The sequence below is a fragment of the Oncorhynchus gorbuscha genome, linkage group LG08, assembly GCF_021184085.1.
Source record: "Oncorhynchus gorbuscha isolate QuinsamMale2020 ecotype Even-year linkage group LG08, OgorEven_v1.0, whole genome shotgun sequence".
In the NCBI taxonomy this organism is placed as follows: domain Eukaryota; kingdom Metazoa; phylum Chordata; class Actinopteri; order Salmoniformes; family Salmonidae; genus Oncorhynchus; species Oncorhynchus gorbuscha.
In genome coordinates this window covers 65,854,398-65,878,598 of record NC_060180.1, presented here as the reverse complement: position 1 = coordinate 65,878,598, position 24,201 = coordinate 65,854,398, and the positions used below count along the sequence as shown (strand labels likewise).

Below are 24,201 nucleotides of genomic sequence, written 5' to 3'. Positions count from 1 at the left end.
CTTAATTATATCAGGTTGTAACAACAAAATATGGAAAAAGTCAAGGGGTGTGAATACTTTCAGAAGGCACCTTGTGTACTGATCATTGAACATCATGAGAAACATTGCAACATTGTGGCCTCTGAACAGGAAGTGTAAGACTTCGTCATCTTGATTTCCAGCAAAGATAAGAATCTAAGAACTCATCTTTAGTTACAGGGAAAAAAACATTGCTTCATTTCCTTAATTCTTTGTTTGAAAATATTCCTTACAGTTTGTGTGCTGATATGCCATAGTAACATAGCCAATCACAGTCCTTGTAGTAACACTACCCATTGGGCACAGACAGTTCAATGTCTAGTTTTGATTTACATTTGGTTGAGTTGAATGCTATGTGAAATCAACAAGAAATGTCACCATGTCATTGGATTTAGGTTAAAAGTTTGGTGAGAGACAAAATTCCCCTGAGGTTGAAGACTAAAAAAAATCCAATCAGTTTTCCACATTGATTCAACATCATCACATTGAATACTTTGGTTGAAATGAGGTGGAAACAACATTGATTCAACCAGTTTCTGACCAATGGGTAGCAACTATGAAACCTCAGCCTTCCCCAATGTGACTTGTTAAGCAAATGTTTTCTCCTGAACTTATTTAGGCTTGCCATAACAAAGGCATTGAATAGTTATTGACTCAAGACATTTCAGCTTTTCATTTTTGTATTAAAAATAAATCCACTGACATTATGGGGGTATGGTCTGTAGGCCAGTGACACAGATCTTGACTGACAAGCAGAGACAGACACAGAAAGACAGGAGTAAATCAACAGGCTGAAAAGCATATAGATAGATTGCTGGTCGGTCTCCTCTCTAACATACAGTACGATAGACAAATGGATGGATGGATGAGTGGAGAGGCGTAGGCTGTCTAGTGTAACTCACGTGGCTTCTGGCCCCATACGTGTAGGTGTAGCTTCCCAGAGGAGTAGTAGATGAAGCCCAGGACCAGCATGGGGCACAGGACGAACAGCAGCTTGTGTGACGACTTCATTGTGGTTCTGTCATTCACATGGCACCATGCAGCACATCACCTACAAGGATACAGGAGATGCAGAGAAGTGAAAGTACAAGAGAAATGAGGAGTCAGTAATGTGTGCAAATAGGCTGTTAAACCTTTCCCAATCTACTCTTTAAATGACAACTGATCGAAGACTAGCTTACCCAATGAGGTGATTACACAATAAGGTGGCTCACCAAACCAAGTTATTAGTTCCAGCTTTCCATTACTCAGTGCTCACGAAGGGAGGGAGAAGATGAGAAGCCAGTGTGTTGCAGAAGGTGGCACACACTGCCTGTCAGCTGCTTAACTGCAATTGTTGAAATTAGTCAACAAAACGTTTCCTGCTGAGCAAACATCAAACTAGGCTGAGCCACAGACGTGTTTATATTTCAAAAACTCTCCATAACTGAGGTAATATGATCCAACTGGCCTCCCCAACCATTGGTTCCCACTAAAGGTCGACCGATTAATCGGCATGGTCGATTTCAAGAGTTCATAATCAGTAAATGGCCTTTTTGGACGCCCATCCATGAGGAAACTGTGTGGCAAACTGACCACCTGTTACACTGGGTGCAGCGTCAATAGCTGCAATGAGCCAGGGTAAGTTTCTAGCTAGCATTAAACTTACCTTATAAAAAACAAACTACACATGGTTGATATTACTAGGTTAACTAGCTTGTCCTGGATTGCATATAATCAATGCGGTGCCTGTTAATTTATCATTGAATCACAGCCTACATCAACTTTGCCAAACGGGTGATGATTTAACAAAAGCACATTTGCGAAAAAAGCACATTCATTGCACAAATATACCTAATCATAAACATAAATGCCTTTCTTAAAATCAATACACAGAAGTATTATTGTTTTGTTTTTTTACATTCATATTTAGTTAAAATAAATGCAGGCAATATTAACTAGGGAAATACTTCTCTTCCATTCAGTGCAAGCAGAGTCAGGGTATATGCAACAGTTTGGGGCGCCAGGCTCGCTGCGAACTGTGTTTCTTCCTAAAAAAGACTAATTCATTTGCCAGAATTTAACATAATTATGACATAACATAGGTTGTGCAATGTAACAGCAATATTTCGACTTAGCGTTGGTTCCGTATTTCACTGAAAGAAAAGTACATTTTTTTCTCTCGAAATTATAGTTTTCCAGATTTGACCATATTAATGACCAAAGGCTCGAATCTGTGTGTTTATTATAATTAAGTCTACGATTTGATAGAGCAGTCCGACTGAGCGGTGGTAGGCAGCAGCAGGCTCATAAGCATTCATTCAAACAGCACTTTACTGCGTTTGTGAGCAGCTCTTAGCAAGTGCTTGATGCACAGCACTGTTTATGACTTCAAGCCCATCAACTCCCGAGATTAGGCTGGCAATACTAAAGTGCCTATAAGAACATGCAATAGTCAAAGGTATATGAAATACAAGTGGTATAGAGAGAAATAGTCCTATAAATACTATATTGAGACCGTGTCTGTGCCTTGACCTGGGTTGGGCAAAACTAAACATGGCGGTGTTCGACTAAGCAATCTCACTAGGATAAAGACCTCCTCCATTCCTATCATTATTGAAAGAGATTGTGATACATCTCAAAATAGGGCTACGTAATGTTAAATCCCCTTACTTCAAAGGCAGTGAAAGTCAATGAACTAATCACTGATCATAATCTTGATGTGATTGGCCTGACTGAAACATGGCTTAAGCCTGATGAATCTACTGTGTTAAATGAGGCCTCACCTCCTGGTTACACTAGTGACCATATCGGCTGTGCATCCCGCAAAGACGGAGGTGTTGCAAACATTTACGATAGCAAATTTCAATTTACAAAAAAAATAAAAGAAGTTTGTCTTTTGAGCTTCTAGTCATGAAATCTATGCAGCCAACTCAGGGTGGCCTAGCGGCAGGGTAGCCTAGTGGTTAGAGCATTGGACTAGTAACCGGAAGGTTGCAAGTTCAAATCCCCGAGCTGACAAGGTACAAATCTGTTGTTCTGCCCCTGAACAGGCAGTTAACCCACTGTTCCTAGGCAGTCATTGAAAATAAGAACTTGTTCTTAACCGACTTGCCTAGTTTAAAAGTATTTTTTTTTAAACACACCTTTTATAGCTACTGTTTACAGGCCTCCTGGGCCATATACAACGTTCCTCATTGAGTTCCTTGAATTCCTATCGAACCTTGTAGTCATAGCAGATAATATTCTAATTATTGGTGACTTTAATATTCACATGGAAAAGTCCATAGACTCACTCCAAAAGGCTTTCGGAGCCATTGACTCACTGGGTTTTGTCCAACATGTTTTGTCCCATGGAATAAATGTTGTGGATCTTAATATTTTTCCTCATAATCCTGGACTATCGGACCACCATTTTATTACGTTTGCAATTGCAACAAATAATCTGCTCAGACCCCAACCAATGAGCATCAAAAGTCGTGCTATAAATTCACAGAAATATTCCTGAATGCCTTTCCAGACTCCCTCTGCCTACCCAAGGATGTCAGAGGACAAAAATCAGTTAACCACCTAACTGAGGAAACTCAATTTAACCTTGCACAATACCCTAGATGCAGTTGCACCCCTAAAAACATTTCTCATAAGAAACTAGCTCCCTGGTATACAGAAAATACCCGAGATCGGAAGCAAGCTCCCAGAAAATTGGAACAGAAATGGCGCCACACCAAACTGGCAGTCTTCCGACTAGCTTGGGAAGACAGTACCGTGCATTATCGAAGAGCCCTCACTGCTGCTTAATCATCCTATTTTTCCAACTTAATTGAGGAAAATAAGAACAATCCTAAAAAGCAGCATTCCCCAAGTGAGGATGGCTTTCACTTCAGCAGTAATAAATTCATGAACTTCTTTGAGGAAAAGATCATGATTAGTAGAAAGCAAATTACGGACTCCTCTTTAAATCTGCGTATTCCTTCAAAGCTCTAGAGTCTGTACAACTCTAGGACCTAGGATCAAGAGACACTCAAGTGTTTTAGTACTATACTATATCTCTTGACACAATGATGAAAATAATCATGGCCTCTAAACCGTCAAGCTGCATACTGGACCCTATTCCAACTAAACTACTGAAATAGGAGGGCCAAGCACAGGAAGCAGCTATGTTGAACATAATAAACCGCTCTTTCCACCGGATGTGTACCAAACTCACTAAAAGTGGCAGTAATAAAGCCTCTCTTGAAAAAGCCAAACCTTGACCCAGAAAATATTTTAAAAAATAATCAGCCTATATCAAATCTTCCATTCCTCTCAAATTTTTTAGAAAAGGCTGTTCCTGAAGACAATGTATACGAAATTCTTCAGTCTGATTTTAGACCCCATCATAGCACTGAGACTGCACTTGTGAAGGTGGTAAATTACCTTTTAACGGCATCAGACCGAGGCTCTGCATCTGTCCTCGTGCTCCTAGACCTTAGTGCTGCTTTTGATACCGTCGATCACCACATTCTTTTGGAGAGATTAGAAACCCAAATTGGTCTACACGGACAGGTTCTGGCCTGGTTTAGATCTTATCTGTCGGAAAGATATCAGTTTGTCTCTGAATGGCTTGTTCTCTGACAAATCAACTGTAAATGTCGGAGATCCTCAAGGTTCCGTTTTAGGACCACTATTGTTTTCACTATATATTTTACCTCTTGGGGATGTCATTTGAAAACACAATGTTAACTTTCACTGCTATGCAGATGACACACAGCTGTACATTTCAATGAAACATGGTGAAGCCCCAAAATTGCCCTCTAGAAGCCTGTTTTTCAGACATAAGGAAGTGGATGGCTGTAAACTTCCTACTTTTAAACTCAGACAAAACATAGATGCTTGTTCTAGGTCCCAAGAAAAAGAGATCTTCTGTTGAATCTGACAATTAATCTTAATGGTTGTACAGTCGTCTCAAATAAAACTGAAGGACCTCGGCCTTACTCTGGACCCTGATCTCTCTTTTAACGAACATATCAAGACTGTTTCAAGGACAGCTTTATCCATTTACTTAACATTGCAAAAATCAGAAACTTTGTCCAGAAATGATGCAGAAAAATGTATCCATGCTTTCATTAATTCTAGGTTAGACTAATGCAATGCTCTACTTTCTGGCTACCCGGATAAAGCACTAAATAAATTTCATTTAGTGATAAATATGGCTGCTAGAATTCTGACCCGAACCAAAAAATTTGATCATATTACTCCAGTGCTAGCCTCCCAACACTGGCTTCCTGTTAAGGCAAGGGCTGATTTCAAGGTTTTACTGCTAACCTACAAAGCATTACATGGGCTTGCTCCTACCTATCTCTCTGATTTGGTGCTGCTGTACATACCTACACGTACGCTACGGTCACAAGACACAGGCCTCCTAATTGTCCCTAGAATTTCTGAGCAAACAGCTGGAGGCAGGGCTTTCTCCTATAGAGCTCCATTTTTATGGAATGGTCTGCCTACCCATGTGAGAGACGCAAACTCGGTCTCAACCTTTAAGTCTTTACTGAAGACTCATCTCTTCAGTGGGTCATATGATTGAGTGTAGTCTGGCCCAGGAGTGTGAAGGTGAACGGAAAGGCACTGGAGCAACGAACTGCCCTTGCTGTCTCTTCCTGGCCGGTTCCCCTCTTTCCACTGGGATTCTCTGGCTCTAACCCTATTACAGGGGCTGAGTCACTGGCATACTGGTGCTCTTTCATGCCGTCCCTAGGAGGGGTGCGTCACTTGAGTGGGTTGAGTCACTGATGTGATCTTCCTGTCTGGGTTGGCGTCCCCACCCTTAGGTTGTGCCGTGGCGGAGATCTTTGTGGGCTATACTCGGCCTTGTCTCAGGAAGCTCTGAAGATATCCCTCTAGTGGTGTGGGGGCTGTGCTTTGGCAAAGTGGGTGGGGTTATATCCTTCCTGTTTGGCCCTGTCCGAGGGTATCATCGGATGGGGCCACATTGTCTCCTGACCCCTCCTGTCTCAGCCTCCAGTATTTATGCTGCAGTAGTTTGTGTCGGGGGCTAGGGTCAGTTTGTTATATCTGGAGGACTTCTCCTGTCTAATCCAGTGTCCTGTGTGAATTTAGGTATGCTCTCTCTAATTCTCTTTCTTTCTCTCTCTCTCAGAGGACCTGAGCCCTAGGACCATGCCTCATGACTACCTGACATGATGACTCCTTGCTGTCCCCAGTCCACCTGGCCGTGCTGCTGCTCCAGTTTCAACTGTTCTGCCTGCGGCTATGGAATCCTGACCTGTTCACCGGACGTGCTACCTGTCCCAGACCTATTATTTGACCATGCTGGTAATTTATGAACATTTGAACATCTTGGCCATGTTCTGTTATAATCTTCACCCGGCACAGCCAGAATAGGACTGGCCACCCCTCATAGCCTGGTTCCTCTCTAGGTTTTGGCCTGTCTGGGGAGTTTTTCCTAGCCAATGTGCTTCAACACCTGCATTGCTTCCTGTTTGGGGTTTTAGGCTTGGTTTCTGTACAGCACTTTGAGATATCAGCTGATATCAGCTATATAAAAATACATTTGATTTGATGATTAACTACAACCTAAAAGCTCTTACCTTGGAATATTGAAGTCTCATGTTAAAAGGAACCCCCAGCTTTCATATGTTCTCATGTTCTGAGCAAGGAACTTAAACGTTCACTTTTTTACATGGCACATATTGCACTTTCTTCTCCAACACTGTGTTTTTGCATTATTTAAACAAAATTGAACATGTTTCATTATTGGAGACTAAATAGATTATGTATTAAGTTCAAATGAAAGGGTTCCTTGTTCATTCATCATTGTTGTAATTGACATCATTACACACACACACACTTTTAAAAAGATTGGCCGATTAAAATCGGTATCGCCTTTTTTTGGTCCTTCAATAAATCAATATTGAAAAATCATAAACGGTTGACCTCTAGTTCCCACATTGTTTACACCTTGACAAAGGAAGAGACACTATGCCCACTCACTCGTGCCCGGAGATCTGAATGCAGCACTGATGAGTGAAGAGATGGTGGTCATATCTCTTAATCACATTCATTTAGCTCTTCTGTGCAGTTTACAAATAACCCCAGCCCGGATGTCTACCGTTAAAAAAAAATGTAACCCAACAACAAAGCAATTTTGTCACAGCAGCAAATCCCAAACATCTTCATTGACTATTATTATGCACAGAATAGTGTCACGATACCAGAATTTTAACTTCCGATACCGGTACCTGGCTTAGTATCACGATACCACAAACAAATAAATAATGCATATTAGGTCAAGTCACAGAATGGCACTTGATCCAGAACAGAAACTCAGCAACTGCTCTGGGACCGGTTCTAACGATTAATCTCGGGAGTCCGAGCTCAATGGTTCTAACGAAATTAGCCTTAAGACGCTTTTGGGAAACCAGGCCCTGTTCAATCATTGGCAATCTTTTGAGCTCAATACCATTACTTTTAACAGACTTTGTCTATTATTTAGAGACAGCCATATATGCATTAATCAATTATACGATCAATTTGACTTGTTAAAAACTAAATATAACTTTCAACTTAATTCACTACTACCCTAGTACTTTGTAAAGCAAAACATACTTATTTCATAAAAGGTAATAATTTATTTGATTGGTAAACTGGATAAATCAAGATGTAGTCTAGGTCTATTCACAGTGCATGCATTGAGTTGAGCTTGTTTTAGGACTTATTTTGTAAAGTCTTCTAGCTTGTATGGACACTGTTTTGCAAACTGTAATGAACAGTTTCAACATTTCTACATGCCGTGTTGCATTATTCAAGTGGGTTAACTTATGTGCAGCATGAGTGGGGGAGCTAACAATGCAGCCCAGACAGCTCTAGCAATGAATGAATAGGTGGCACAGGCACTCTGCTCGTCACTCTATAAAGGGGCTGCACTGATTGATAGTCTTGATCCTCTCAGTCACGTGAGACACACTTGACAGTAGTACTGAGCGTAAAAAATTATAATGCCGAAAATATATATTTTTTTAATGTACTTAAGTTTCGGTATACCGTGCATTACTAGCACAGACCCTGTGGAGACACATTATGCCTTGGATTTGTGGGATGTGACAAACTCCCTCACGACGCCAGGACAGCGGAGTCAATCACCACCTTCCGGAGACACCTGAAACCCCACCTCTTTAAGGAATACCTAGGATAGGATAAGTAATCCTTCTCACCCCCCTTCCCCCCTTTAAGATTTAGATGCACTATTGTAAAGTGACTGTTCCACTGGATGCCATAAGGTGAATGCACCAATTTGTAAGTCGCTCTGGATAAGAGCGTCTGCTAAATGACTTAAATGTAATGTAAATGTAAATGTAAAACTGAACCTGAAATCAAATTCCATTTTGGTGTCTTTTTTCTCTTTCCGAACAGCTTGGGGCATGTGCTAACGATGGTTTTAAAAGCCCGGTGGAGCGAGGCAACTGTGCACAGAACTGAATTACATTACCTCTTCACAGCAACCAGTAGAACAGAGATGGTGGAGCATAAAATGTAAAGAGCAACAGATATTCTCCAGGGCTTAAAAGAAAAGGCATACTGTATCCTGATTCTATAGGTATGACTAGAAGATTCTATCGGAGAGGACTATTCATAGCAGGATTAGGCTTCTCATATAGCACGCCATTTCATTTTAAAAAAAAACAAGCAATAACACAACTTGGTCTCTCGGTCTTGCTCATAGCATATGTTCAATTAACGGTGTAAACTGACTCAGACAACGCTTTGGGTTGATTCTCACAGAAACAGTCGAGTCAAAACAGAACATTCCATCCAGTGGGCACATTAGCGTTCTTTAATCAAAGTTACTCAACACAATCACACTCAAGCTCCAGAAAACCACCAGATACGATTGCTGCCACGCACAACTGATTGACACCTATGAAGAAGCTGGTCATCCCACAGTGTGTAGTCTTGGTCTAGACTTTAGTCCTGAAATGAGGACTGTGAACAGGTCTGTAAAGGAAAGACTGAGGTCTTGCCTAGGCTAGAAATTAAGCATAAAACATGTGCATGTCATTTAGAGCTAAATATACAGTCGCTAGTGAAAGTCTACACAACCCCCCTTGGAAACTTACCACCTCTTGGAAAGTCATTCTGGTGTGTCTTTGGCATGCGAGTAAATGTCCTGCTGAAAACCAAAGCCTAGTTTTATTTTTCAGAAGACTAAGGCAGGGTTTGGTGGTATTCAGATTTTCATACGTCATACTGTTTATGTACCATACACAGTATTACTGGAAGTGCACACAACACACACCGGTGTGATAATATATTAGAATAAAAAGCTCCACAAAACATTAATTATGGTCTTTGAAATTATTTTAAATCTTAATAATAAACAGGGCTAGATCATGGAAGTAAATGTTCTTACATTTTTCTATAGGTAGGCCTAAAGGTTTTAGTCAAAATAACTATCAAAACAGAAAGTTTCTTGAAAGAGGTGATATGTCAGGCCTATTGAAGAAAAAAACAATGATTGCTTAATGCAGGGTTTGTCAACTAGGTTTGGTCTTGGGACAAATGTTTATTGAGCTAATAGTCGGCGGGCCAGAACATAAATTAGTATATAATATTAGCACAATTAATTGGCCGAAACTACAAATTGAACAACATGTTTAACACATTCGATTAGTAGGCTACATAATAAATTCAGTAACAATAACATAATTTCGATCTGATTACGCTCATATTCAAATATTATTTAGTCTATTTCTCTGTGGGTTGATTGGTTGGGGAAAACATGTCTACATAGCCTACACCTTTTTTTTACGTCAACATTTGATCAGAATAATTTGCTTGATAGCAAGAGAAAATGTCGCTCTCAAAAAGTATCAAAAGAAAAAAGGTGGATAGTGAAAATCGAAGTTCCAAGGAACAACGTACAGAGAAATATGCGTCAATCTTACCATCTTTTCCCAATACCAATCCAGTGTGTCTTATTTTCAATGAAAATGTTGCTGTTTACAAAGTATTTTTGACTCTAAGCATGGAGCTTACAATTTGGCATGTGTCCTGAGATTCTCAAAAGGTTCTACAGCTGCAACATCGAGAGCATCCTGACCAGTTGCATCATTGCCTGGTACGGCAATTGCTCGGCCTCCGACCGCAAGGCACTTCAGAAGGTAGTGCGTACGGCCCAGTACAACACTGGAGCAAAGCCGCCTGTCATCCAGGACCTCTATTTTTTTTATTTTACCTTTATTTAACTAGGCAAGTCAGTTAAGAACAAATTCTTATTTTCAATGACGGCCTAGGAACAGTGGGTTAACTGCCTGTTCAGGGGCAGAACGACAGATTTGTACCTTGTCAGCTCGGTTATTAGTCCAACGCTCAAACCACTAGGCTACCACTAGGCTACCCTGCCGCCACTAGGCTACCCTACACCAGGCGGTGTCAGAGGAAGGCCCTGAAATTTGTTGAAGACCCCAGCCATAGACTTCTCTCTACTACAGCATGGCAAGCAGTACAGGAGTGCCAAGTCTAGGACAAAAAGGCATCTCAACAGTTTTTACCCCCAAGCCATAAGACTCCTGAACAGGTAACCAAATGGTTACCTGGATTATTTGCATTGTGTGCCCCCCCCAACCCCTCTTTTACGCTGCTGCTACTCTCTGTTTATCTTATATGCATAGTCACTTTAACTATACATTCATGTACATACTACCTCAATTAGCCCGACCAACCAGTGCTCCCGCACATTGGCTAACCGGGCTATCTGCATTGTGTCCCACCACCCGCCAACCCCTCTTTTTACGCTTCTGCTACTCTCTTGTTCATATATACATAGTCACTTTAACGATACCTACATGTACATACTACCTCAATAAGCCTGACTAACAGGTGTCTGTATATAGCCTTGCTACTCTTTTTCAAATGTCTTTTTACTGTCGTTTTATTTCTTTACTTTCCGACACACACACCTTTTTTTGACCGCACCATTGGTTAGAGCCTGTAAGTAAGCATTTCACCGTAAGGTCTACTACACCTGCTGTATTCGGCGCACGTGACAAATAAACTTTGATTTGATTCAAAGTGGCCTTCGTGCCCCAGACAGAGGCAAACATTGAAGCATTAACTGAAAGCTACACAAACAGCTTTTTGGCCCGACATTCTGTCACTTAAAATGGGTTACATAATAATATAATAATATAATAATAATAAATGCCATTTAGCAGACGCTTTTATCCAAAGCGACTTACAGTCATGTGTGCATACATTCTACGTATGGGTGATCCCAGGAATCGAACCCACTACCCTGGCGTTACAAGCGCCATGCTCTACCAACTGAGCTACAGAAGGATCTGCAGTTACATGGAAGAGGGAAAACAGCCGTGGACATGGTGGAAAAACATGAGGCCTTCACTAAGAAGCTTGAGTTGTTCGATTGGGACTTTTCATCTGGAAAGCTACTTGTACTTCAGCACATCAGGGATGTGCTCAGGAGTGCCGAAGCCTTGTGGGTGGCATGCTCAGAGGAATACAGCACAATAAAGAAACTTGTATTTTGTGTGTTAATGTTTGGATCGACTTACACCTGCAAGTACTCATTTTCCTCTATGAACCCAATATAGACTCACAACAGGAACAGGCTTTCACATAAGTTAATCGAGGACTGCCTGCGCATCAAAATCAAACCCATCTCACACGACAACTTTTCTCATTGAGTAAGTCACTTAGTGGCCTATATTTAGTAAATACTAACATTATTGTGAATGATTATCCAGGGATATTTAGGTCTCAAGCTGACATTAATTTCTGTTTGTTCTAGCAGGGTATCCTGATCAACACATCGCTTTTTTCTTTTAATGATTGTTTTATGTAGAATGCTACATTTTTGTTGAGTTGCAATTGTAAATAGGCCTAAAAAATAAAAATAAATTGTGAGAGATGCTGTTGAGCCTCAACTTTACTGGCTGAGGTAGGCTATTCTATAGAAGAAATAGACTCCAACTAAGCCCCCTTGTTTAGTAAAGTCAAATTAAAATGAAGATTGTTGAAATTACTCGACTGGTATAGGTTTTCCCCATCTGTTGCTATATTAACTATAACTTAGCTATATTTTCAGTACAAGACACTGTTCACCTATTGATTGTGCTGCGGTTGAAGCATTACGTTTCAGCACCACAAAATGGTCACACAGACACACATTTGAAGTCGGAGGTTTACACACTTAGGTTGGAGTCATTAAAACTCATTTTTCATCCACTCCACAAATTTATTGTTAACAAACTAGTTTTGGCAAATTGGTTAAGACATCTACTTTGTGCATGACGCAAGTAATTTTCCCAAAATTGTTTACAGTCAGATTGTTTCACTTATAATTCACTGTATCAATTCCAGTGGGTAAGAAGTTTATATGCACTAAATTGACTGTGCCTTTAAAACAGCTTGGAAAATTCCAAGAAAATTATATCAATGCTTTAAAAGCTTCCGATAGGCTTAATTGACATAATTTGAGTCAATTGGAGGTGTACCTGTGGATGCATTTCAAGGCCTACCTTCAAACTCAGTGCCTCTTTGCTTGATATCATGGGAAAATCAAAAGAAATCAGCCAAGACCTCAGAAAATAAATTGTTATAGACCTCCACAAGTCTGGTTCATCCATGGGAGCAATTTCCAAACGCCTGAAGTTACCACATTCGTCTGTACAAACAATAGTACGCAAGTATAAACACCATGGGACCCAACAGCCGTCATACCGCTCAGGAAGGAGACGCGTTGTCTTCTAGAGATGAACATACTTTGGTGCAAAAAGTACAAATCAATCCTAGAACAGCAAAAGACCTTGAAGATGGAGGAAACAGGTACAACAGTAACTATATCCACAGTAAAACAAGTCCTATATCGACATAACATGAAAGGCCGCTCAGCAAAAGAGAAACCACGGCTCCAAAACCACCACAAAAAAGACAGACTACGGTTTGCAACTGCACATGGGGACAAAGATCATACTTTTTGGAGAAATGTCCTCTGGTCTGATGAAACAAAAATAAAACTGTTTGGCCATAATGACCATTGTTATGTTTGGAGAAAAACGGGGGAGGCTTGAGAACACCATCCCAACCGTGAAGCACAGGGGTGGCAGCATCATGTTGTGGGGGTGTTTTGCTGCAGGAGGGAGTGGTGCACTTCACAAAATAGATGGCATCATGAGGGTGGAAAATTATGTGGATATATTGAAGCAACATCTCAAGACATCAGTCGGGAAGTTAAAGCTTGGTCGCAAATGGGTCTTCCAAATGGACAATGACCCCAACCATACTGCCGAAGTTCTGGAAAAATGGCTTAAGGACAGCAAAGTTAAGGTATCGGAGTGGCCATCACAAAGCCCTGACCTCAATCCTATAGTAAATTTGTGGGAAGAACTGAATATGCGTGTGTGAGCAAGGAGGCCTACAAACTTAACTCAGTTACACCAGCTCTGTCAGGAGGAATGGGCAAAAATTCACCCAACTTATTGTGGGAAACTTGTGGAAATGTAAAGGAAATGCTACCAAAAACCAATTGGGTGCATGTAAACTTCTGACCCACTGGGAATGTGATGAAAAAGATTCATGCTGAAATAAATCATTCTCTCCACTATTATGACATTTCACATAGTCTGTTAACAATAAATTTGTGGAGTGGTTAAAAAAAAAAAAGAGTTTTAATGAATCCAACCTAAGTGTACGTAAATGTCTGACTTTAACTGTATATATTTATTTATCTTCATAATTAATTTGGGGGGGGGGGGCAAATAATATTGCAGGCAGGCCAGATTTGGCACAGAAGCCACCAGTTGGTGAACCCTGGCCTAATGAATAGATAATCGAACAAAAATTGCATGCATGTACGCATAAATACTTGCCACAATGACACAATTAGCTAGCTACCCACCTCATTCCTTTCTGTTAGCAGGTCCCCACCATCATGCTTTTGGGATACGTCTTTTCAGATACTATATTCTTAAGTTGTGGACACTACATCACCACAATCCCTTGCTTGCTGTTGGTCTCTCTCATTTTTGTAAGTCACCTTGATTTTGCACCTGTGTGTTTTATCAGTTTCTTTATGGAAATATTTGGCAGTAGTTAAAGCAATACGGATCTTGATCCAGAAGGGGATTGAATGTCTGTAGTCTGAGTAGCAGTCTTTTTAGCTAACATTCCACGCCTTGGCACACCATCTCATTGCCAGAGACAATGAGTTGCTCATTGGTCATTGAAAATAACATTTTCCATGACTATATGTGGAGCCTCATAATTTAAATAACAAAATAAAAAACATTTAGCTGTTTGCTAGGCTAGTTGTATTCTGATGCTTAAAATCTAAGCAAATAGGTTTTGTGGTTGGAATTGCAGTATGTATTTAGTTTGAAAATCTAGATGTTAGCTAGCAACTTGACAGACTGGTGTCATCTGGACAATTAAAAAATGGTTGCTTAGCAATCGGATACCAAGGTGTTCTGTGGAGAGAAAAAAAAAAGTGACAGAGTCCCAGTACTTGGATAAATCATATTGATTGGAGTGCATCTGTGAGGGTTATCAAATCAGGATCAACTCCCCTCTTCACCTTCAGCTCAATAATGATTTTCTTCTAACTTTTTACCTGGGCTTTTGATCATGACAAACTCCAGTCCCTGCCGGTGACAAACATACCCATTTCATGATGCTGCCACCACAATACTTTAAAATACATCTGGAATCAAGAACATTATAAACTTACTCCACATTAATGGCCAGTATGACAAAGAGAAAAATCGGAGAGGACTATTCATAGCAGCAACTAATCATAAAAATAAAAAAAACGAACAACAACTGTCTGTCTCTCAGTCTTGCTCATAGCATATGTTCAATGAACGGTGTACACTGACAGACACCGCTTTGGGTAGTTTCTCACAGAAACAGTCAAGTCAAAACAGAACATTCCAGCCAGTGTGCACATCAGCGTTCTCTAATCAAGGTTACTCAACACAAACACTTTTGACAGAGTCATGCGGAGACCACGGTCTCTTTTACAGATGAGCCCTGTAATAAAAATATACACAATACAAAAAGCAAAACAGATTTAAAAAACAAAATCATAAAAATAAACATTTTTCAGAAAAAAGGTACTTAATTAATCAGCCGTCTGAATTGCCCTAGAGACACCAAGGTCCACAAATCTAAAAGCTTATTTACCTCATTTCCAGCGTTAGCCATCCCTGAGACAGGGTATGGTAACTTGCATGTACAGCACCAGTCACACCTACTCATTCAAGGGGTTTGATTTATGTTTACTATTTTCTACATAACTAACATAGAGAATCATGTAGGAACCTAAATATATTTTAGATTCTTTAAAGTAGCCACCCTGCCTTGATGACAGCTTTGCGCACTCTTAGCAGTCTCTCAACCTGCTTTCATGAGGTAGTCACCTGGAATGCATTTCAATTAACAGGTGTGCCTTGTTAAAAGTTCATTTGTAGAATTAATTTCCTTCTTTATGTATTTGAGCCAATCAGTTGTGTTGTGACAAGGTAGGGGTGGTATACAGAAGAGCCCTATTTTTATTTACCTTTATTTAAACTAGGAAAGTCAGTTCTGACATTCAATGACAGCCTAGGAACAGTGGGTTAACTGCCTTGTTCAGGGGATTTGAACTTTGTTACTAGCCCAACGCTATAACCACTAGGCTACCCTGCCACCCCCTATTTGGTACAAGACCAAGTCCATATTATGGCAAGAACAGCTCAAATAAGCAAAAAACAAGAGTCCATCATTACTTTAAGACATGAAGGTCAGTCAATGCGGAACATTTCAAGAACTTTGAAAGTTTCTTCAAGTGCAGTCACAAAAACCATCAAGCGCTACGATGACACTGGCTCTCATGAGGACCGCAGAGGATAACTCCACCTCAGATTGCAGCCCAAATAAATGCTTCAGAGTTCAAGTAACAGACACATCTCAACATCAACTGTTCAGAGGAGACTGTGTGAATCAGGCCTTCTTGGTTGAATTGCTGCAAGACACCAAATATGTCTGAGACGCAAAGAAAATTCAGGGAGAAGGGGTACCAAAATGGTCAGATTAATACTGCCATTGAGAAAATTCAAAACAAACCGAGACATGATCTTTTTCAAGGTCAGTCTCACAAAAAGAAGCATTATGGCGCTCTAACTACCCGCTATTCAACGTGCTCTGAACAAATGAAATCGTTCAAACATTGGCACATTCTAAGATCCGATGACAGTATGGGTAATGTGATTTCGGACCCTCCCTTGGTCGTATTCCTGCGGGGCAGTAATCAAGAGGTAAACTCTGATTTACCACCCCAAGATATCCCTGCACAACATCTAGTTGCACCGCTACTGGATGGAAACTACATGTGTAATGGCTGTGCTCAATGCAATGGCACTTATAAATGTAGATCCTTCAAACTCCCCCAAACAGGGAAAAAGATCCCAATCAAAAGGTGTTATCACATGCTCCACTAATGCAGTTATTTATCTTATAATTTGTCCTTGTGGTAAAAATTTGAGGGTAAAACAAAATGCAAATTAAAAGTATGAATCTTGGAGCACCATTAGGTGCAAAAACTTAACTTGCGGCCCACTTTTTGGAAGCAAACCCCTCGATTTCCTCCTTACGTTATATTGGCATCGAACGCGTCACCCTCTCTAGGAGGGGGTTACCTTGACAATTTGGTCAAACGAGAGGCTGTCTGGATCTTTAATTTAAAGACCCCTGCTCCCTTCAGTCTCAACGTAGACTTTGATCTGAAGCCATTCTTGTGATTTTGCTATTCATTGTAAATGTTTGTAGGCTTATGTAGCCAAATTGTATCTGTGATCGTATGCTATCCATTTGTGTTTTTTCGTATGCAATTTTAATGACAATTAACCAATAATCAGGCTACACCTAGCCATGATTAGACACTTGTGTGTCCTTTGACACTATATAAACTAGTCACCCTGCAGCATTTGTCATTATATCCTGATGAAGACAGCTTGTCTGTTGAAACGTTGGATATTAGGTTATTCAATTATTGCATCTGAGCTCCTAGAGTGTGCGGCTCTCCTTTAATTTTTCTTTGTTGAACACATGAAAACGTATAATTGTTTGTGTGTTATTAGTTTAAGCAGACTGTGTTTGTCTATTGTTGTGACTTCGATGAAGATCAGATCAAATGTTATGACCAATTTCTGCATAAATCCAGGTAATTCCAAAGGGTTCACATACTTTTTCTTTCCACTGTATTTAGAATGCAAGGCACACTTAACCAGCATGGTTACCACAGCATTCTGCAGCGATACACCATCCAATCTGGCTTGCGCTTAGTGGGACTATCATTTGTTTTCCAACAGGACAATGACCCAAAACACACCTTCAGGCTATTTGACCAAGGGGAGTGATGGAGTGCTGCATCAGATGACCTGGCATCCACAATCACCAGACCTAAACCAAATAGATATGGTTTGGGATGAGTTGAACCGCAGAGTGAAGGAAAAGCAGCCAACAAGTGCTCAGCATATGTGGGAACTCCTTCAAGACTGTTGGAACCTGGTTGAGAGAATGCCAAGAGTGTGCAAAGCTGTAATCAAGGCAAAAGGTGGCAACTTTGAAGAATCTCTAATATAAAATATATTTTGATTTGTTGAACACTTTTTGTTTGGTTACTACATGATTATATATGTTTTTTCATAGTTTTAATGTCTTAACTATTATTCTACAATGTAAAAACAAAGAAAACCCCTTGAATGAGGAGCTGTGTCCAAACTGGTACTGTGTATCAATAACGTTAGGTACAGCAGGAGTTTTCGAAAGACTGTATGCTCGCATGCTCGCATTGACGCAGCAACACTGAACCATGTATGAGAGCACCAGCTGTTCCAGACGACAGTGATCACACTTGCCCCGTAGCCGATGCTAGTAAGACCTCTAAAACAGGTTAACATTTCCAAGGTCATGGGACCACACAGAATATCAGGACACGTACTCAGAGGAAGGTCTGACCATCTGGCAAGTGTCTTTGACATTTTCAACCTCTACCTGACCCTGTAATACTAACTTGTTTCAAGTAGACCGCCAATAGTCCCCATGCCCAAGAATGCCAAGGTAACCTGCCTAAATGACTATTGCCCTGTAGCACTCAAATCTATAGCCAAGAAATGCTTTGAAAGGCTGGTCATGGCTCACAACACCATCATCTCAGACACCATGGACCAACTCCAATTCGCATACCATCCCAACAGATCATGCGATCTCTATTGCACTCCATACTTCCCTCACCAAACCGGGCCGGGTTTCCTGCTAGCAATGGAACTTAGGCTATTGAGTGTTTTAATGATGTAACATGAGTTTCCAGAAACACCATGCAGAGAGAGAACAGTAGCCAAGACATCATTGGAGCATGCGTCGATACTGAGGGGATTGAAAGAAAGGCAGTTGCTCTCTGATCAGCTTTGTCAATTAAAATATTACCTTAACATTAGAAATATTTCACAATACTGACAACTGATCAACCATTACATTTGTATACATTGCTTGTTTGAATTAATTGCGAAGATATTGGCAACTTTGTTCTTGTAGTCAACTTCGTTCTGAAGTTATCGGTGGTCACAGTGAGACAAACCCTGTGATTCTATGTTAAGCAGATATCTTGCGTATAAAGTGACATGTAAGGGCAAAAAAGCATCAAACAACGCACTTAGCTGTTCTACGAATGGTCTGATGCAGGCGTTAGATTATAAGCATTGTCAAGTGCATTTCAATAACTATGGTTTTGGGAAACAGTTCAGAGAATTACGATGCTCCTACGAAGGTTCTAACGGTTAACTTAGCCTTAAGATGCTTTTGGGAAACCTGGCTCTGAACAAAACAAATACCTATATGTAACCCAATTAAGGAAAGTAGGCGTATGTCGCAAGTCACGACTTCACAGGAGAGCTGTTTCATTATTTTTAACCAAAATGCATTTTTTGGCAGAAATGCCTTCTCTAACATATGAACTTTCATGTGCCTTAATATCAAATTTGTATGCCATCTGTAAATGCGAATAAAATTGTTAAGTTACGAGCAGTTGGCTAAGTCCCAGAAAAAGAGAGCAATCTTCCCGCTAGCCATGATTGGCTGAGATAATGAGTGGGCTGGACATGCCAAGAGATGGGTTTGAATTAGTCTATCACATAGCATGCTTTTTTTGTAAGTATTGTGTAGTAAAACTGCATAAACCTAATGTCAAGTTAAAGTGTACTGTTAGCTAGCTGGCTCGCTAGTTAACATTATGTGTATGCTCTACACTTTCTGGAAGACCCAGTTTTGCAATCAGTGGAATTCGAGTATGATAGCTAAGGAGAAGACCCCAGTCTGGATTACATCGTAAAACGAAGACAACAATGCATGGCATCAGACAGGAGACGCAACCATGATGTATACTGGTAAGATTCAGATATTACACGTTTCTAATTTTGACAGAAAGTGGTTTAATTTCAAATGTACTGTCAGCTAGCTTGGTCAGCTAGTTAATGTTATGTGTATGATCTTATTCTTCGTATCTCAGACACACTTGCTTGACTAGTTACAGCCATAGAACCTGGCTGATTAGATACCTGCAGATTCATGCAGGGTAGTAACGTCATAAATTGTGATTAAGGTATATTGTTTAGCTAGCTAGCTCAATGTCTTAACAAAAAGACACCACTAATTTTGACAAAGTATTTTCATTTCAAGTTAAAGTGTACTGTTAGCTAGCTAGCTAACGTTAGCTGGCTGGCTCACTAACTCACGTTACGTCATGCATTGTGAGTCATTGTTTACCTAGCTAGCTATCTAGCTACATTTCTTAACAAAAGACTTGTCTTAGTGTGCCAGAGCGCAGAACAACAGATGCATTTAACGCTCAACACCCGTTGAATATGTCCGGTGTCAGTAAACGTCAGCAACAAAGCATAATTCAATTGTTGCCAACTGCAGTTAGTCACCAACGCTCTGGATAACATGAAAAAAAGCCTAACCAGCTCTGCTAGGCCAAGTAAAATGGTCAGAGTGGGGTGTTCTCTCATTATGTGTCTGGAAGTAGCTAGCTGATGTTATCAAGTTAGCTTGGGTGCTTGACTATTATTTTTTTTTTACCTTAAACTAGGCAAGTCAGTTAAGAACAATTTCTTATTTTCAATGACGGCCTAGGAACAGTCGGTTAACTGCCTGTTCAGGGGGAGAACGACTAATTTGTAACTTGTCAGGTCGGGGGTTTGAACTTGCAACCTTCTGGTTACTAGTCAAACGCTCTAAACACTAGGCTACCCTGCCTCCCCCGTAGTTGTGGGTTCAGAGCAGTAGGAACAACCCTACTTATTGACCCGTGTCCAGTGTGCTCTCTGAACGCAAAACCACAGAGCGATAGGGCGAGTAATGTTCAGTGAGCTGTGCTCTGTCTCTTAGTCTGGAAGTAGCTGGCAAGTTAGTGCAGAACGGTTGGATCAACCCTTAAAGAGGTGGTTGGGGCCAAGGTTTAAAAGGGTGTGAACAATGCTAAATGGGTGTAGACAAAGGGCTCTCCAACAGTAGTACCAAAACATTGAAAATGACGGTTCTCAAAAGTGAGTTTATAAATGGATAAACTTTCAACGACGAATTACTTTCCCATTGTTTCCTAAAATGTAGTGAATGATATACCATTTTGTAGCTGAGTCTACTTTTATCCAAAAAAAAAACTGAATTCAAATGTTGCTACATAAAACTGAATCCAGGTGGTGAGTCACATAAGAATGCTGTTCATTGACTACAGCTCAGCACTTGAGTACCATAGACCCCTCTAAGCTCATCGCTAAGCTCAGGACCCTGGGACTGAACACCTCCCTCTGCAACTGGACCCTAAACTTCTTTACTAGCCACCCCAAAGCAGTGAGGGTGGGCAACAACACATTTACCACGCTGACCAACTACCAGTTTCATCCATGAGTGCGTGGCTGTGCACAACTCCTACATCAAGTTGGCACACACACTTCTGCTACAACTCAGTCTATTATCTATACTGTTGCCTACAGGGCTCTAAACTGACCCTTTTTACAAGGAGCAATTTAGGAGAAAAATATTTGGCGTATTAAAGCTAGAATACTACAGTTTAGGCCACTGGTGCTCCAAAATGTTTTTAAAAATCCAGGTCGCACATCAAAATATGTAGGCGCATATGCGACTAAAATGGTCACACTGTATGAGAATGACAAATCTATTTGTTCGGGTCGCCCAAAAAGTTACATATTACATCTTTAGTACAGGGAGTAGCTACTGGGTAATGTCAATGTTGACGAGGGAGACCTACAGGGAGAGGATATTCACCCAACCCTAGATAAAGTACCAGATGATTATCGTTACTATCGTTCGTAACTGCCAGTCTAACGTCAGAGCCATATGTAACTCGATAGCTGCCTGGTTTGTTGGCTGGTTGGCCTTGCTAGCGCGCAGGGAAAATAACGGTATTGCTGGTCCCATAATCCCATTTCACTATACAGATTATACCCGTGTTGCAATACAAACATCAATGCAGATTGTACATTTAGCTAGCTAGTTAGACAAATTACATTTCCCGAGATGTCAAGACAATTTAAAAAACGTTTGTATCCACCAAAACCCACAACAAATATAAGACGGTGGATAGCTAACTTCATATAACTAGTTACTGTAGCTAACAGTAACAGGTTAAATTGGCACTCTTGCTAACCTGGAAATTGCCGTTGGGTTTTGTGAGGTTTCTATGCCTTAAAGATGTAACGTCAGCTAGCTATCGCAATCACCACAGCCAAGGGTTAGGAACGACGACTGCAAACGATACACCATTGAGTAATTTACAAAAACATAGCTAGCTACCTATATTAGCTACTTTAGATAACTGGCTCGCTAGACTACAATGAATGGATTGGAAACAATGCAAGATAGCGGTTGTATAAAACAAACTGGATAACGTTAACTAGCTTAGCAGACGTTACAATGTAGCTAGCCAGACAACATTCACCACAACGTCGTATAAAAACAGGACGTTCCCAAAACGTAGAGCAGGCTACAAAAAAAAGATTCGTTTTAATGTTTATGGTAGTTTACCTTATCGTCCCCTTTTCAGAACTGCCTCTTGTAGAAAAGGTTAGACGTAGCTAGCGCTAGTTTAAAAAACGAAAAGGTCGCAACCGTATCGCCCCTACTTTTCCGACCATCATCATGAGAACTGTTAGCTGAAGATGTTCGAGAATCACCCTCCCATATTGCGCGCACCCCTTCTCTTCTCTCCAAGCTACTCTGGCTCAATGGTAGGTCTGTCACATGGTTATGTTACGTTTGCGATTATCTCCAGTACTTCAATTGAGTTGAATGCTTGAATGCACCTTTTCATTTGTTCAAACCTTCACGTGGCACTCTCCCAGTCAGCTTTTACATTATATTCGGCTTGTTGCGTGTGCCATGTTTGCAGTTTGCCTTTATGTACCCGATGGTAGCATCAAAATCCTTTCATTGTCCCCATCGTCCTTTCAACGTTTTAGCTATCTAACTGGATGGTTCACGTGCAACAATAGAGATTTAATGTATTTGTTGCATTGTAGCCTACACAATTTATAGCTTTTGCTTGGCATGCACATATTTTGTTACCATACACATGGTCAATTATAAACAGGTCTGTTTTGGCAGTTGTTATACCATTATTTGCTATTAGAAATATATGGCAATGTATTGCCTTTTTAAATTGACCCTCAACTACAGGGAGGGTAGGCCTATGATTTGAGAGATGGCCTACTCAATTCAAACACATTTCTCTGTGCTTTCACATTGTGGCTTCCTGCTCACACAATTTTCTTCTTGAGATATAATTTCTGAAGTCTCATGTCAAAACCTTTTAGAGAAATACCAATGGACATAGATCTATGCGTTACTGTAGCTATAGGCTATTTGACCAAATGTTGCTGCTGGCACAGATTGTTGGAGCTCAGGATATCTATACTCTCACCTGCTCGGATTACACTCCTAATTCAGTTATCCTTTGAGCAGCCAAGTGATGTATGTGACATTTATAGGCCCATCCTATATTGGGCTCAGGGCCAGGATGAAAAAGGCATCTGCTCTGCCCTATGATGTATAGTAATAACACACACTGATCTATTAATATTGAATCAATCAAGAAACACAATCTGGACATCCAATATTTTCCATCAGGTCCAGCTAGATTAGTGTGAGGATATAGGCACTTGGGTCCAACAACATGTTAACATATCAGAGCTGTCCTCATGAGTGTTCTCTGGTGGCAGGCAGATAATGCCCTCTACTACTGCTCAGTTACCTCAGCATCATCCATTACAAAGATCCATCTCCATCCATAGAACATGAAATGTTTGCTGAACAGGACTTACACAGAATTGCCCCAATTGAAGGTGGTTTGCAACAAGTTTACTGTAAGATCACCTGCCTGTTATACACTCTGGTTTCACACCCAATTTATGCTGTTGAAGATTTCGCCACTGTTGCAAGAACTGCATCACTCATGAAAAAGAGGCTTGCAGGAGTGTTAACTACTATTGGTATGTACTAATGTCCTCTAATGTCCGGATTGTGGTTCACTGCAATAATTTCTTTACTTTTCCTCCCACTTCAAAAAATAGAGAGTGTATAAAAACAGCTGTGTGTTTTCTCCCAAATCTGAGTGAACATAAAGCTTTTTCTCTCTAGCCGCTGTCTCTTGACATTTGGGCCAGTTCTCTCAGCATGATAGGCATTTGTCCCAGGGCTTTCATGGGGTTTGAGAGTGCCTTCTTTAATTGCATAATTCCCCCTTATGTTTCCTACGATCAACATCTCAGAAGATGTGAGATTATTTTATGAAAGCTGTTACATCATTTAGAGATTGAATTGAGATCTTTGAACCATGATCTTTGAACTGACAACCATCTGTTGACAAGCAATATTCTCTACACAACAGACTCCCTAAAAGAGATTCGCCAATCTTTTTGTTTGCTTTTTAGCCAGTAGTTCTGCAAGTAGCGCTCACAAGCCAAAAGTGGCACCTGAAAATTGAGTACTACGTCACATGCGTGCAGATATGTACAGCACATCATTGCTCTTTGTCTTGCTCTGCTGTGTGTGCATCATGCTAGCTGTCACTCAAATGGCAAGGGCTGAAGCTCATTGGCTAGAACTCAAATTTCTACAAGGCTGGGCCATTTGGGG

At 40.6% G+C, this 24,201-nt stretch overlaps 1 protein-coding gene across 4 annotated transcripts in view; it reads right to left on the bottom strand.

Annotated features, from left to right (window-relative positions):
• LOC124042030 (CMP-N-acetylneuraminate-beta-1,4-galactoside alpha-2,3-sialyltransferase-like) overlaps nucleotides 1-22,299 on the bottom strand; it is an 84,379-nt gene extending 62,080 nt beyond the window's left edge. For 2 of the 4 annotated variants that reach the window (XM_046360303.1, XM_046360305.1), the window contains exons 1-2: nucleotides 22,093-22,298; nucleotides 921-1,069 (exon numbers count right to left, since the gene is read on the bottom strand). In XM_046360303.1, the coding sequence (XP_046216259.1) occupies nucleotides 921-1,029 (109 nt within the window). In that variant the 5' untranslated portion in view covers nucleotides 1,030-1,069; nucleotides 22,093-22,298. Of the gene's footprint in view, nucleotides 1-920; nucleotides 1,070-1,232; nucleotides 1,346-22,092 lie in introns of all 4 variants that reach the window. The other 2 variants (XM_046360304.1, XM_046360306.1) reach the window with 2 other exon arrangements.
• Between the last annotated feature and the right edge of the window lie 1,902 nt (nucleotides 22,300-24,201).